Genomic DNA, 16251 nt, shown 5'->3' with positions numbered 1-16251 from the left:
TTTTAGTGTGGATAGAGACCAAATTAGTTAAGTTTTTAGTGTTTAAGTGTTATAACGGTCATTTTGGGCGTGGCACTTTTTCGGCAAAGTCCAAAAAGTGCTCCGATTTCGTTGTGCGATATACCGGGAGATGCGTCTCAGTGAGACAAATCGACCGGTATAGTTTTAGTGTGGACAGAGACCAAAATAGTTTAGTTTTTTTAGTGTTTAAGTGCGTATCTTAGTGTTTGTAGAACTTTACTTATGAAAAGTCTACAATCGCTATGAGCGACCGAAACAAAGCGGCTTACGACATGGGGGAGGACACCTCCATGTCGGACTACACGTGCTCGGAGGACGAGGGCGCCTCAGGGCGCCGGCTGGGAGCCGCGGGCGCCGCATGCACCGAGGACGCCGCAAGGCAAAACAAGGGAGGTAAGCCGCGGTCAGCGGGCATGACATTAAGGTTCCGAACGGGAACGACCCATAAACGGCCGTTGGCCGCTACATCAGCGGATGAGGACGCCCCGGCCGTGGCGCATAAAGTGGCCTCCTCTTCGACGAGGGGCCGCGTTAGGCGCCCGGTAGGGGTGTACAGCTTCCTCAAGGAGGCAAAAGACTACCTGGCTGATGGGGGGGATAGTGAGGGGGAGGACCCCGACCCAACCTACCGTCCAAGCGGTAGGAAGACGAGCCCTGTAGTGGCCTCTGCAAAAGCCTCTGACGACGGGACCCCCGACGCCCTATCCAGGGGCACGGTCGAGGCCCTCGCCGAGGAGGCTCTCAAAAGTGTAGAAAAGATTAAGGAGGAGATTAAGAAGAGTAGCCACCTAAAGGGTACCGTGTGGGGCCAAATTAACCGGGCCACTAAATGCGTTGTTGAAGCGGTTGAGGGCCTCCGCGATATAACGCCAGATGAAGAGCAGCGCAGGCTCCGCGCGGACAATGCTCGCCTTTCAAGGGAGCTGGATATTGTCCGCAATGAGCTGCGTGCCTTCAAGCAGGCGTACGTCGAGTCGCAGCGGAAGTCCGCTGCAGCCCCGAAAGAGGCCACAGGGCCACAGCAGCCCAACTTTGAGGAGGTGCTAAGATACGCTATGGAGGAAATGAAGGGGCAACTCCTGCAGTCGGTAGGCGGGATGATCAATGCCCGCCTACAAGACCTGGAGATGCGCCTTCCTCCGGAGCCCGTCATGAGGCCCCCCCTGCGTGCCGACCAACGGCAGCCGCCGCCGCCCCGTCACAAGTCCCGGTCGGGGCTCGTGGAGGGCGCCATGGAGGTGGATGGGGAAGCCCAGCCATCCCCGGCGCCCACACCTAGGGCGGTAAAGAAGGCGCCGAAGAAGGGCGCTGCAAAGCGGCCGACTGCCCCCCCGCCACCTCCTCCCTCCAAGGGAAAACAGGGGGCAGGACAGGCAGACGCGACCCCTCCCCCCCCAACCGCTGGAACAAGTGGAGAGGGGGAAGCCCAGACGGGGACTGTGGGCAACTCCTGGTCCGAGGTTGTCCGGCGGAAGAAGAGGGGAAATGCCGCTGTCGCTGCTTATTCCCCCCCCTCAGCCGGAACAACCCGGCAGATCGCCCCGGCCCCACCAAAGGCCGTTAAAATCGTGGCCCCAAAAACCGCGGCCATAGTGGTGACCCTCAAGAAAGGGGCCACCATGACCAATGCGGAAGGGGCCACGACTGACGCGAAGTACACCGAGGTCCTGGCAAAGGCCAGGTCCTCGATATCCCTGAGGGAATTCGGTTTGGAGTCGGTCAAGATCCGAACGAGCATGACCGGCTCCAAACTGATGGAGGTCGGGGGGACCTCCCCCGAGGAAACTGCTGACCGCCTCGCCGCCGCCCTGGTGGAGGCAGTAGGCAGCTGGGCGGACATCACCCGCCCAACCAAAATGGCCGTCCTCAGGATCACCGGTCTGGATGACACGGTGACCACTGAGGAAGTGGCGGCCCAACTGGCATCGGTCGGCGGATGTCCCCCCGGCTCCATGAAAGTAGGCAACATCAGGCCGAGCTTCTGGGGCGGCGGCTCCGCCCTGATCAAGTGCCCAGCGACTGCTGCTAAGGCAATCGTGAAGGCGGGACGAGTGGCCATCGGATGGACGATGGCCACCGTCAAAGCAGTGGAGGCCCAGCCATTGCGATGCTATAAATGCATGATGCTGGGCCACACTCGCGCTCTATGCCCAGCGGAGGCAGAGAACGGGCGTCTCTGCTTCCGCTGCGGCAGTGAAGGGCACAAGTCGGCAGAGTGCGAGGCCCCCTGCAAATGCACCGTGTGTGCAACGACGGGGCGCCCACACTCACATGTGATGGGGGGTGCCAAGTGCACACCCCCGTCGGTGAAGGGCAAAGCCCCGTCGTCGAGCAGAGTGCCTCGCACTCAGCCCCAACCGCACGGCAGCCGTATGGTTGAAGAGGAAGAAATGCAGGTATCTTAATGCCAAGACACCTGCATTTCGACCTACTACAGACGAACACCAACCACTCTGCCCGGGCACAGGATCTGCTCATGCAGTGCCTGGCAGAGTGGAGAATTGCTGTTGCGGTCGTGGCTGAACCCTACTTTGTCCCCCCCCAACCCAGTTGGTTCGGGGACACAGAGGGTACAGTCGCCATTGTGGCGCCGCCTTCGAGTCCGCAACCCCTCTCCCTCAGGGAGCGAGGAGCGGGCTACGTGGCGGTGAACTGGGGAGAAGTAGTACTCATAGGAGTCTACTTCTCCCCAAACAGGAACCTCCGACAATTCGAGAGGTTCCTGGATGGCCTGGAGCCGGTGGTGCAGAGAGCATCACCGGCCCAGGTCATCGTGATGGGGGACCTCAACGCTAAATGCGCAGCGTGGGGGTCCGCCATCACTGACCTGAAAGGGGCGCTTCTCCGGGACTGGGCCGTCATGATCGGCTTAGTTCCGGAGAACCAAGGCAACGCCAACACGTGCGTGCGCCGACAAGGGGGATCAGTCGTGGACGTCACGTTCGCGACCCCCGGCATCGGTGCACGCATATCATGTTGGCGTGTCCTTGAGGAGGTGGAGACCCTGTCCGATCATTTGTACATCCGGTTCAGGGTCTCCACCGCGCCCCAGGGGTCACAGGCCCGGACGGCGGCGGCAGGACGGCGAGGCGCTGAGGGCTTCCCAAAGTGGCAGCTCTCACGCCTCGACCCTGACCTGGCGGAAGAAGCCGCCATCGTCCGGGCTTGGGCGGAGGAACCCCCCCAAACAGTGGGGGTCGACGAGAGGGCGGCGAGATTTCGCCGCGATCTGACCGCCGTCTGCAACGCCGGAATGCCCAGGGCGCGACGTGGTTTCGCGCCCCGGGAAGGTGTGTACTGGTGGTCGCAGGACCTAGCCGCCCTGCGCTCCGCCAGTAACGCCGCCCGACGGGCATTCACCCGGTGCCGCAGACGGCGGAACAGAACAGAGGAGGAGCTGGAGCGCCTTCACACCGAGCTGAGCTCGGCAAAGAAGGCGTTCTCCAGTGCGATCAAGGCCGCCAAGGACTCTGCCTATGCGGAGTTCTTGGCGACCCTAGACGCAGACCCGTGGGGGCGCCCATACCGCATGGTGCGGGCGAAGTTGAAGGTGGCGCCCCCCACGGAAACGATGGAGCCGGCGGTCCTTAGCGCGGTGGTCGAAGGGCTGTTCCCGGATAGCCCTTCTTTTGTACCACCGCGCATGACAAGAGACATGCCGGCGGACGACGACGAACAGCTGAACCGGTCTGCCGCATTCGCCCCACCCCCGATAACGAAGGAGGAAATGGCCAGGGCGGCGGGCCGGCTCAGGGGGACCCGCAAAGCCCCGGGGCCGGACGGAGTGCCTGGCAAGGTATTGCACATTGCGCTGGAACACCTCGGGGAACGGCTCCGCAGACTGTTTAACGACTGTCTGGCGGAGGGGCGCTTCCCCGGGGTGTGGAAGGAGGGGCGGCTGGTGTTGCTGAGGAAGGAGGGTCACCCCGTCGACTCTCCTTCCGGCCACCGGCCGCTCGTGATGCTGGATGAGGCCGGGAAGCTGCTCGAAAGGGTATTGGCTTCCCGGATCATCCAGCATCTGGAGACGGAAGGGCCGCAGCTCTCCGAGAACCAGTTCGGGTTTCGGTCCGGGCGATCCACTCTGGATGCCCTGACCGTCCTGAAAAGGTTCTCGGAGGATGCGGCCGAGAGGGGTCAGGGGGCGGTGGCGGTGTCACTTGACATCGCCAACGCCTTCGGCTCCCTCCCCTTCGGAGTAATAGAGGAGGCACTTCGGTTCCACGAATTGCCCCTCTATCTCCGGAGGATTGTGGGACACTACCTGCAGGAGCGGGTAGTGTCCTACATGGGGAGGGAGGGAAGAGAGGAGCGGCGGATGGCCTCCGGTGTTCCTCAGGGGTCCGTCCTAGGACCCCTGCTGTGGAACATCGGCTTTGACTGGGCCATCCGCGGGGAGGTGCTGCCCCGGATGGCTGTCATCTGCTACGCGGATGATACGATGATAGCCGTCCGGGACACCACCTGGAGGAAAGTCAAGAGGAGGGCGGAAGCCGGGGCCACCCTGTTGGTCCGGAGGATCGAGGCGCTCGGACTCCGCGTGGCACTCCACAAAACCGAAGCCCTTTGCTTCAAAGGGCCGAGGTGGAGAGTGCCCGCAGGAGCGACCCTCCGGATCAACGGGGACGAGGTCGAGGTTAAGGCCCGGATCAAATATCTTGGCCTTATCCTCGATGGGGGTTGGCGTTTCGGAGATCACTTCCGGACGCTAACCCCCCGACTCGTCGGCGCGGCTTCCGCCCTCGCCAGGCTCCTCCCGAACCTGAGAGGTCCGGGCGTGCAGGTCAGACGACTGTACGCCATGGTCGTTCGCAGCATGGCCCTGTACGGCGCGCCGATATGGGCAGAAGCCCTTGACGCGCCAAACAGGGCCCTCCTCCGCAGGCCGCAGCGCATCGTTGCGGTGCGCGCATGCATGGCCTACCGCACGGTTGGCCATGCAGCGGCCTGCGCTTTGGCCGGCACTCCCCCGTGGGAGATAGAAGCGGGTGTGCTGGCCGAAGCGTACCGGGAGCGGGCCGAGCAGAGAGCTCGGGGCGAAGCCCCGGCTCCAGAGGAGCTCGCCCGGTCCCGGGCGGAGAGAAAGCGAGCGACCATAGAGCTGTGGGCTGCTGGCCTAGCGGACGCCGAATACGGCGCCCGCACCATAGAGGCCATACGCCCACGGCTCTCGGACTGGTGCGGGAGGCGCCACGGCGCAATAACATACAGAATTTCCCAGATTTTGACAGGTCACGGCTGCTTCGGGCGGTACCTTCACCGGATACGAAGAGAGGAGAGGATGTCGTGCCACGAGTGCGGCGCTGATGAGGACACCGCGCAACACACCCTTCAGGTATGTACAGCGTGGTCCGAAGAGCGCCGCACTCTGGTAGCGGCGATTGGTGATGACCTCTCACTCCCAGGCGTAATTCGCGCCATGCTGGGCAGTGAGGGGTCATGGGAGGCGGTTTCCTCCTTCTGCGAAATAGTAATTTCGCAGAAGGAGGAAAGGGAGCGAGAGCGCGAGGATAACCCCCTCGCGCCCCCGCTCAGACGCAGGAGAGTGGGGAGAAGGAGGCGGGGTTTCGCCGCCGTACTTCTCCCCACAAACCATGCGTGAGAGGGAGGCCCCTTCAGGGCGATAACGCAGGCGGGGTCACGGAAGAAAGCTAAAGCGTTCCCGTGGCGCCCGCCATAATGCGTTAGAGGGCAGTCAGGTTTTAGTGGGTATTCTGGTCACCTTCTGTGGCCGGCGAGTCCCACACTCCCTACGCCATTGCACAGCCCGGCGTAGGCGTGCGTAAACGCATTTCCTGACTATAAAAAAAAAAAAAAAAAAAAAAAAAAAAAAAAAAAAAAAGGTTAGGTTAGGTTAGGTTAGGTTAGGTTAGGTTAGGTTAGGTTAGGTTAGGTTAGGTTAGGTTAGGTTAGGTTAGGTTAGGTTAGGTTCCACTCCACGGACCTGCTCGGTTGTCCGAGTGGGCGGAGAGGAGTACTCCGACGTGGCGCGTCCCCGGGTGGTGGATAGGGGAACGCCCCGGCTTCGGCTGGGGTAGGGCTTCGGCCCCGCGAACCAAACTCTAGGGTCGGTCATCGTGTTGGGTGTTGCACATGACCGACCCACCTGGAGAGGGCCGTCAGTGGTGGGTCACAGCAGTGACTCCGCCCTGACCATGCCCAACCGGGGTCGCACCGGCAGATGCGACGTGGTGGGGCCGCGGGGGGTGTGGGTGGGTACTGGTTTATCCTGCCCATCTTACAGCCCTCGTGGCCGGATGTGGGGTGAGGTCGTGGGGGCTGTGGGTGGGTAACCCCTGCAACCCTCGCGGCCAGATGAGGAGATGGATGGATGTGAGAGGTATGGAGAAGCCAAGGGGGTGGTGCTGGTTTACCAGCCCCCTCCGCGGCGAGTTAGGGTAGAGGGCGGGCCAGTTGGCTCCGCCGGTGGGGGCTGGGGTGGTAGGACAAAAAAGATCCTGCCTCTCTGGCTTTCACCACTTAGGGTGAGTCGCATTCTGCGACAGACGCACGGCCCGAGCTTTGGTTAAGGCCCAGCTGATACAAAGCTCGGGTCATCGCGTTAAGGTGGGCATGAGGGTTTTTAGTGGGTATGGCTGAACGACTGTAGGCGAGTCCCACACTCCCTGCGCCATTGCACTGCCCGGCGCAGGGGTACGGAAGTGTATTTTCCCTCGTTACAAAAAAAAAAAAAAAAAAAAGGTTAGGTTCCACTAACCCGTGCGAGCGCTGCATGACGCCGTTAAGGCTATTAAAGAAGACTGCACAGCGCTCGCACAGAGGACGCTCTCGGAGGAGACCCGGGCTCTACAAGAAGATAATGCGCGCCTACGCAAGGAGCTCGAAGTTGTGCAAAAACAAATGAAGGAGATAATAGAGCAGATGCGCAATGCCCCGCAGGCGGCGCAATCTCATGACATCGAGGAGATGGAAGCACGAATCATCCGACGGTTCAATGCCCGACTGGAGGGGCTGGAACCGCGGCTGAATCCAGAACCGCGTATCAGGCCTCCCCTGGCCTCTAGTAAGAAGCCGTCTGCGGCACCAACGGCCACGACATATACATCGGCCTTGATGGCCTCAGCGGGTCCTGTGGCTGGCCCGTCTCGTGCGGCCCCCGCGGCTGGCTCGTCTCGCACGGCCCCCGCGGCTGGCCCGTCTCGTGCGGCCCCTGCGGCACCAGCGGCTCCCGTGGCTGGCCCGTCTCGAGCAGCCCCTGCGGCTCCCGCAGTACCTGCGGCCCCTAAGGCTGGCCCGTCTCGGACGATCAATGCGGCTCTCCCGGCTCCCGGGGGTCCTGCAAAAACAAAGAAGAAAAGCAAGAAAAAGAAGAAAGGACCTGCGACAGTTGCAAAGCCACCATCGGCTACCGCAGCTGCTGCGCCAACCCGCCCCACTAACCCGGACGAACTACAGGAGAACTGGGCGTGGGTGAAGGTGGGCAAAAATGGAAAGGCCGAGAAGGCGACAAAGGTGCCCACGACATCCAGGGCACCTCAACGGCGGAACGCTGCTGCACCTGCGCCGCGCAAATTAAAAGCGCCGCAATGCTCTGCGGTTGTCGTCACGTTGACCGAAGGCGCGGTGAAGAAGGGCCTCACCTATAGTGCCGTCCTCAAAGAGGCTAAGGAGAAGTTGGATCTCCAAGAGACCATAGGAGTCGAGTCGGTCCAATTCCGCAGGGCGGTCACCGGGGCCACCATCATCTGCGTCCCGGGGGCCACCAGTGCTCCGAAAGCGGACATCCTGGCGCAGAAGCTCCAAGAGCTCTACAAAGACGACACAATTAAAATTTCCCGACCTGAAAAGTCTGTTGACATCAGGATCGACGGACTGGATGATGCAACGACAACGGAAGAGATCAAACAATGCATCGCCAAAAAAGGAGAGTGCACACCGGACCAAGTCCGAGTTGGTTCGTTAAGACCCAACAAATCGGGCATGTTTAGTGTGTGGGCCTATGTCCCAATCACCGCGGCGAAAAAGCTCGCCACCGGACGATTTCTAGTGGGCTGGGTTGCGGCGAGAGTAACAGTCGGCAGAGCGAGGGATCTCCACTGCTACCGTTGTCTGGAGAAGGGCCACGTGGCGAGTCGTTGTGCAGCGGAAGACCGTAGCCGACAGTGTTATAAGTGTGGCCAAGAGGGACACAAAGCGGCGTCTTGCTCGTCGCAACCCAATTGCGTCCTTTGTGCGGCGGCGGGCAAAGACGCCAAACATCGATTGGGAAGTGCAAATTGCTCGGCACCCAAAAAACCGATTTCGAGAAGATCGCTGGTATCCCACCGCAGCGCTGCCCCACCGAGCGGGGAACAGATGGAGATCGCCGAAGCTGTCACTAATTAATGGCTGTACAGCTTTTACAAGCAAATCTGAATCACTGCGCCAGAGCTCAAGATTTATTGATCCAGAGCCTGGCGCAGTGGACGATTGACATTGCGGTGATTTCGGAACCGTATTCGGTTCCGAACAGAGGCAATTGGGTGGGAGATCTCGATGATTTAGTGGCCCTTTACACCCAAGTCGACCACCCAATTGCCTCACACAAAAAAGGAAGAGGGTGCGTAGGCGTCAAGTCTGCCGACGTCGCGGTGATTGGAGTATATTGCTCGCCGAACCGGTCGCTGGCGGACTTTGACGCCTACCTAAACGAGGTCAGTGCCCTCATTCAATGGGGGCAACCGCTGGACATCGTCGTGGCCGGGGACCTAAATGCTAAATCGAGAGCTTGGGGTTCCCCGGTCTCGGACTGTCGCGGCGATCTATTGCTGGAGTGGATGGCCCAGCACAACTTGGTGCCACTAAATACGGGCACGGAGCACACGTGCGTGCGCATGCTGGGTGGTTCTATCATAGATGTCACATTTGCGAGCCCCGCCCTAGCATGTCGCGTGCAGAATTGGAGGGTCCTGACTGGGGTGGAGACACTGTCGGACCACAGGTACATCCGCTTCGAAGTTGTCTCCTCCCCATCCGGGGCCCAGACCAGACGAAACACCCCTGCTCCCGCCGGGAATGGACAAATGTGGTCCCTAAAATCGATGGACAAAGAAGTAGCTGAACTTGCCACCATTGTCGGCACATGGTCCCACAAGATGGAGGGAAAAGAGATTACTGAAGGCGTGAACTGGCTGACCGAGACATTGGCGCATATTTCCGATAGCGCCATGTCGAAGGTTCGGCCAGTGCAACATCGGAGAAATCGGGTCTACTGGTGGTCGGCAGAGCTATCGCGGTTGCGAGCTGTGTGTGTGGCTGCCCGCCACCAGTACGCTAGATACCGCAGACGTCGCGCAAGGGAAGAGACTGAGGAGCGGCGTCTCTACGTCTTATATCAAGATGCCAAGAAGGCCTTGAGATCTGAGATCGCCGCCTCCAAAGACCGGGCCTGGGAGGAATTTCTGGGCAGTCTGGAGTTGGACCCATGGGGCCGGCCGTACAAACTCGTCATGAGTAAGCTGCGCCCCTGGGCTCCTCCTCTGTCTTCGACTCTGGACCCGGCGCTACTAACATCTATAGTGACCACACTCTTTCCTCCCAGTGCCCGAAGCACCGGATTCGACTTCTCCGGCTCGATACCGCCCGGTTCTGTCCCGGAGGTATCCGAGTCGGAGCTCCACATGGCTAAGACGAAGATGCAGTGCAAGCGCACCGCCCCAGGTCCCGATGGGATTCATGGGCGGCTGCTTGCACTAGCATTAAACCACGGAATTGACGACGCACTTAGGTCACTACTGACCAAATGCCTAAACGATGGAAACTTCCCGTCAAAATGGAAAGTGGGAAAACTGGTCCTACTGAGGAAACCCGGGAAACCGGAGGACAGCCCAGCAGCCTATCGTCCAATAGTGCTGCTTGATGAGGCCGGCAAGCTGTTTGAGAGGGTGATTGCCGGCCGCATCAATCAACATCTCTCCTCAGTAGGGCCAGACTTGGCGGATTCCCAATTTGGCTTTAGGCGTCAACGGTCCACGGTAGACGCCATTGCCCATCTCCGGAACGTATGTACAGAGGCGACATCTCAGGGTGGGGTGGTGGTTGCAGTCTCGCTTGACATAGCGAATGCCTTCAACACCCTGCCCTGGGACAGTATAATGGCGGGGCTAGAACACCACAGGGTCCCCCATTACCTAAGGAGAATCGTAGGTTGCTATCTTCAGGATAGAAAAATACTATACCCTACTAGGGACGGCTGGGAGAGCCACATTGTGTCGTGTGGGGTTCCACAGGGGTCGGTCCTCGGGCCGCTCCTGTGGAACATTGGCTATAACGCGGTGCTGCGGGGAGTGTTAGTCCGCGGCGTACAGCTTATATGTTACGCGGACGACACACTCGTCGTAGCTACCGGCTCCGACTTCAGGGAGGCCAAACTGCGGGCCACAGCCGGGGCCTCACAAGTCACGGCGAAGATCCGCAGTTTGGGTCTCAAGGTCGCCCTGGATAAATCGGAAGCGATCTGCTTTCATGGAAGTAGAAGAGCGCCCCAGACGGGACTAGAAATAGTGATCGGTGGTACTCCCATACCAATCCGCGGTACCTTAAAATACCTCGGGTTGGTACTGGACTCGAAGTGGACCTTCAGGCCGCACTTTGCGGCCCTAGCTCCCAAATTGGACGCCACGGCAGCCGCTTTAACACGCATACTGCCCAACATCGGTGGCCCAAGTAGCAAAAGGAGAAAGCTTTATGCGATGATGCTGAGATCAAAGGCCCTATACGGATGTCCGGTTTGGGCCGGCGATCTCTGCCCGCAAAACAGGACTCTACTGCGGCGGTCCCAACGTGCTGTGGCCATCAGGGTGGCCAGGGCGTACCGCACGGTGTCTTTCGATGCCGTGTGTGTTATTGCCGGGCTCCCACCATGGCACTTGGAGGCCGCCGCCTTAGCGGATGTTTACTGGAGAAGAGACTGCAGCAGGAGAAATGGTGAGGAACCTCCCTCCCTCCCTCCCCCTCCCTCTCCCCTCCTCCCTCCTCCTCCTCCTCCTCCTCCTCTTCCTCCTCCTCCTCCTCCTCCTCCTCCTCCTCCTCCTCCCCCTGAACTAGTTCAGGAGTGGAGGGACCAAGCCCAGAGAAGAACCACGCAGACATGGAGCGATGAGTTGAGGATGTCTGTGGCGGGCAAGTGGACTTTGGACGCTGTCCGCCCCAGACTCCGAGACTGGTTAGACAGGCGGTGGGGGCACCTCTCCTACCGGCTGGTGCAGATGCTGAGTGGCCATGGCTGCTTTGGCAAATATCTGCACCAAATAGCCGGTAGGGAACCTACACCTCGGTGCCACCACTGTCCTGCAATAATTGATGACGTGGCACACACTATATTTGACTGCCCGGCATGGGAAACCGAAAGGCGACCTATAGCCCACATTCTGGACACGGCGACACTGACTGGAGTGCTCGACAGTATGCTGCGTAACGAGCACGACTGGCGGGCATTCCAACAGTTTGCAGAAAACATTCTAAATATTAAGGAAGAAGCGGAGAGGGTAAGAGAGGCTGACCCAGCATCCGCCCCTCTTCGTCAAAGGAGAACGGGCCGGCGCCGGCGCGCTTTCCATCGCCCGGCGTAGGCCATGTATATACATATTGGAGATTATATTTACAAATGTTTATATTTATATTTTATTTTATACTTAATATTTATATAGTTATTTGTGAATATAGATTGTAAGGAGTAGGTGTTATATATATTTAATATTTATACACACATAGTCATTTTAAGGAGATTATTTACTATTTATGTTATACACCTTAATTAATTAATCAATCAATTTTGTTGTTGTTATATGTAAATATGTAAATATCTGTAAATAAGTAGATTAATTAATTAAGGAGAGCTGCGCAAGCAGCAGCACAGGTGGCAACTCTGGTTAAGGCACTGCTGATACAGAGTGAAACCAATGTGTAAGGTGGGCACGAGGGTTTTTAGTGGGTATGGCCGAACGCCTGTAGGCGAGTCCCACACTCCCTGCGCCATTGCACTGCCCGGCGCAGGGGTACGGAAGTGTATTTTCCCTCTGACAAAAAAAAAAAAAAAAAAAAAAAAAAAAAAAAAAAAAAAGGTTCCACTAACCCGTAAGTCCGCATTGAGCGGGAACGGGGGCTCTGCGCATTGAGCGTGGGGCCGCGAGGAAGAAAACCTCTATAAAAAATTACCCGGTGGTGACACCACACTTGGCCGCCCACTGGTCTTTATGATCGGTGGACGCCAAGTAGACCGTAAGTCCGCACTGAGCGGAAACGGGGGCTCTGCGCACTGAGCGTGGGGCCGCGAGGAAGAAAACCTCTATAAAAAATTACCCGGTGGTGACACCACACTTGGCCGCCCACTGGTCTTTATGATCGGTGGACGCCAAGTAAACCGTAAGTCCGCACTGAGCGGAAACGGGGGCTCTGCGCACTGAGCGCGGGGCCGCGAGGAAGAAAACCTCTATAAAAAATTACCCGGTGGCGACACCAAACTTGGCCCCCACTGGTCTTTATGATCAGTGGTCGCCAAGTAAACCGTAATCCGCACTGAGCGGACCGGGGGCCCTGCGCATTGAGCGTGGGGCTGCGAGGAAGAAAACCTCTCTAAAAAATCACCCGGTGGCAACACCACACTTGGCCGCCCACCGGTCTTTATGATCGGTGGACGCCAAGTAAACCGTAATCCGCACTGAGCGGACCGGGGGCCCTACGCACTGAGCGTGGGGCTGCGAGGAAGAAAACCTCTCTAAAAAATCACCCGGAGGAGGGCACGCCTTCAGGGCGGTGCGGGGCGCGACGTGCACCGAGGTGCCGCCGTGCGGAGTGGTGGGGTGTTCTTCCGCGGGGCTACGCCGGACAGGGCCTCCCATACCGGACAGGCCCGCGGGAAACACCAGTGGACCCTGAGGGGTCGTAGGATGGAGGGCCTTCAAGGCCCTCGGCGCGGCAGGGTCGGTTTGAGTCTTCCGTAAGGCCAAATCAGGCCAGGTCGTGCAAACATCGGAGTGCGGCAGCACTATAAACTGCAGCGGACTTCGGTCGGAGGATGACGGCCTTCAAGGCCGTGCGGGACCTCACCCTGTACCAAAGGCGGTTTCCGGTGTCCGACAACACTGGAAAAAAGTATATGATGGCATCTCCCAACAGACTATTACCCCAGGAGGGTACCTCCGGCATCGCCGGGGGAGAATCCCTCCCCGTGGCTTCGGCCGCGGGCTGCCCCTCGTATTCTGGGGGGGGCAAGGACTGCCTTTCAAATACGACAACAACGACGACCCAGGCTAGAATTATGGAACTGATAGCAAGAGATTTGGACTCGGAGGTGACGAGGCGCCCTTCAATAGAAGGCGTCGAACTAAAGGAAGTGAGAGTGCGGCTGGAGCGCGCTCCCATCGCGGCGCCTAGCGCCCAACAACAGCGCAGACCGACACTCAGTGACACGTCGGAATCCGACATGGAGATTGAGGCACCAGAGAACCGTGCAGACCAGCACCCCGGACAATGGGGGAGTCTTGGTCGGAAGCGGCATCTAGCCGCCGCGGCAGGCGATATAGAGACGGGTCCCTCGCCCAAAGTGGCAGGAACAAGGAAGGGCCGAGGGCGGCCGCCTACAACAGGAGACTACGTTGGGCTCGCCAAAGCGAAACGGGAGTTGGCATTGGCCACCCGGCGACAACTCGAGTGGGAAGCGGAGAAGGACGTCGCCGAGCTTACGATGGGGCTGCGATCGACCAGAGCGGGGGTCCGACTCTCAGAGACCTCCGCATCTGAAATAGAAGACGAAGATGAGCTGGGCTCAGTTGAACTCGGCGGACAAATTGAGCTTGGCGCAGCGGCAGTGGCGGCCGTCTGCGACAAATCAAGTAACCTAAAAGGGACCTCTAAAAAGGCGCTTAAGGAGGCGGTTGCGCAGATCCGGGCGGCGGCAAAACGTCTAACGTCACGGAACGTCAATGAGGAGACGAGGCTCCTGCGAGCGGCCAACTCCCGCCTACAGGCGGAGATGGCTGCACTAAAGAAAGAGGTGGCTGAGCTGAAGGCGTGCGTGTCGCAGGCGGGGGTGTCACCCAAACCCGTCACAGCGGCATGCCCGCAACCCACGGAGGAGGAATTAGAAAACCGGATCTTGAGCAGGCTCTCGGACCGGCTCAACGCCCGAATAGACGGGCTAGAGCCGCGCCTAAATCCGGAGCCTCGCCTGCGACCGGCACTGGCTCATGACAGGCGCGAGGCGGAAGCCAGACCACCACCCCCGGCAAGCCGTCCACGCCAAACACTGGAGACTACCCAGGCGGAATTGCCTGAAGTGCGCCTCCCTGAAACAGTCCAATCGGGCTGGATCAAGGTTGGCGCAAAAGGGAAAAAGAAGGCGCCCACCTCTACATTGGCGCCGGCCGTCGCTTCTTCTTCTTCCGCCGCGGCCCAATCTGCCCATCCGGGCCAAAAGGCGAAGACAAAAAAGAAGGCCGCTAAAAAGAAGGGCAAGGCCAAGAAACCAGAGACGGGACGTCCCCTCCCGCCGGCGCCTGCTTCCATGAAGGAGACCATGGCGTCGGTGGTTAAGAGGGGCCTGAGAGAAAAGGCGCCGACTACCACCAGATCGGTGCCCACGACGAAGAAGAAGGGGCAAGAGAAGGTCAGGTCCTCGCCTAAGCTGCGGGCCCCCAAGACCTCGGCAGTCGTGGTGACTCTACATCCCACGGCTGTGGAGAAGGGGGTCACATACGCCAAGGCTCTCGCTGAGGCAAAACAAAAGGTGAACCTCAAGGACCTAGAAATTGAGAGCGTCCGCTTCAAGCGGGCGGCAACCGGGGCGTCCATCATCGAAATCCCCGGTGCCACTAGCGCGCCAAAGGCGGACCTCCTCGCGGAGAGGCTTCGCGAGGTCTTCGGGAACGGAGGCGACATCACCGTCTCCCGTCCAACTAAAATGTCGGAGATGATAGTGGCGGGACTAGACGATTCCGTCACAAAAGAAGAAGTCACAGCCGCGGTCGCGGCTAAAGGCGGATGCGCGGCAAACTGTATCAAAGTTGGCACACTCCGCCAGGAGAGGTCCGGTCTATTTGCCGTGTGGGTTTCCTGCCCCGTTGAAGCCGCCAAGAGGGTGGTTGAGGGGAAGCTCCTCGTCGGATGGGTCTCGGCCAGAGTGAAGCTCCTAGAACGAAGGGAGCTGAGGTGCTTCAGGTGCCTTCACTCTGGCCACGTCAAGGCGCGGTGTACTGCGGAGGTCGACCGGGGGCTTCAGTGCTACCGGTGCGGCCAGTTGGGACACCGCGCCGCAGAGTGTAATGCTGCCCCCCACTGCACACTGTGTGCGGAGGCTGGGAAGGCAGCTAACCATCTCTTGGGGAGCAAGATATGCTCGGCCCCCAAGAAAAGGATGCTTAGGAGAGTATTTGTTGCGAGCAGAGCCAGCCCGCAACAGGCACAATCACCACCGAGCGGTGAAGAAGTAGAGATGGAGACAGAAAACACCACAAAATGACGACGACGGCTAATAATAAATACCTGCAAGCCAACATCAACCACTGCGCCAGAGCTCAGGATTTATTGATTCAAAGCATGGTGCAGTGGTCGATAGATGTTACGGTGGTGACTGAGCCCTACTTCATTCCCGCGAGGAACAACTGGGTGGGCGATGACGATGGGCTGGCGGCAATCGCGGTGTCAAACAACGCCATGATAAGGAGGTCGCGGAAGGGCCGAGGAGTCGTCGCGGCTCTGTGCGGCGAGGTGATGGTGGTCGCGGCATATTTCTCGCCAAACCGGCCTCTGTCTGATTTTGAAGCGTTCCTCGTGGAAATGGACTCGGTCCTGGCCTGGTGCCGCCCAAACCGGATCGTCGTGGCTGGCGATCTGAACGCTAAGTCCACGATCTGGGGGTGCCCTACCACGGATGCGAGGGGAGAATTGGTGGAGGAGTGGCTTGCCTCGAATGGGCTGGTCGTCCTGAACGTAGGGAACACGGAAACATGCGTGCGGATGCAGGGTAGCTCAATTGTAGACGTGTCCTTCGCCAGTACGGACCTGGCACGAACCGTCCGGGACTGGGCAGTCCTGGAGGGTGTGGAGACTTTGTCTGACCACAGGTATATTCGGTTTGACGTCTCCCCCCTCCCTGGCGGTTCCGGTCCCGGGCGTGTTGCGTCGTCGTCGGAGATCGGCCCAAGGTGGGCCCTCAAAAAACTTGACGGGGAAGCGGCGATCCAGGCGTCTCTGGTCGCAAGCTGGAATCCAATACCGAACGAGACAGTAGTA

The 16251-nt window shown here is 59.3% G+C and overlaps 2 protein-coding genes across 2 annotated transcripts; both read left to right on the top strand.

Moving 5' to 3' along the window:
• The first annotated feature begins 293 nt into the window (after positions 1-293).
• LOC123722699 (spermatogenesis-associated protein 21-like) lies at positions 294-2426 on the top strand. Its single transcript, XM_045685173.1, has one exon. The coding sequence runs from the start codon at positions 294-296 to the stop codon at positions 2424-2426; it is 2133 nt and encodes a 710-aa protein (XP_045541129.1).
• A 10610-nt stretch (positions 2427-13036) lies between these two features.
• Positions 13037-15478, top strand: LOC123722698. The gene has a single exon (XM_045685171.1). It carries the CDS (start codon positions 13037-13039, stop codon positions 15476-15478), a length of 2442 nt encoding a protein of 813 aa, XP_045541127.1.
• The last annotated feature ends 773 nt before the right edge of the window (positions 15479-16251 follow it).

This window comes from Papilio machaon, chromosome 29 (assembly GCF_912999745.1).
Source record: "Papilio machaon chromosome 29, ilPapMach1.1, whole genome shotgun sequence".
Lineage (NCBI taxonomy): Eukaryota > Metazoa > Arthropoda > Insecta > Lepidoptera > Papilionidae > Papilio > Papilio machaon.
Note: the sequence above shows the minus strand (reverse complement) of the source record. Positions and strands in the feature narration are given on the sequence as shown.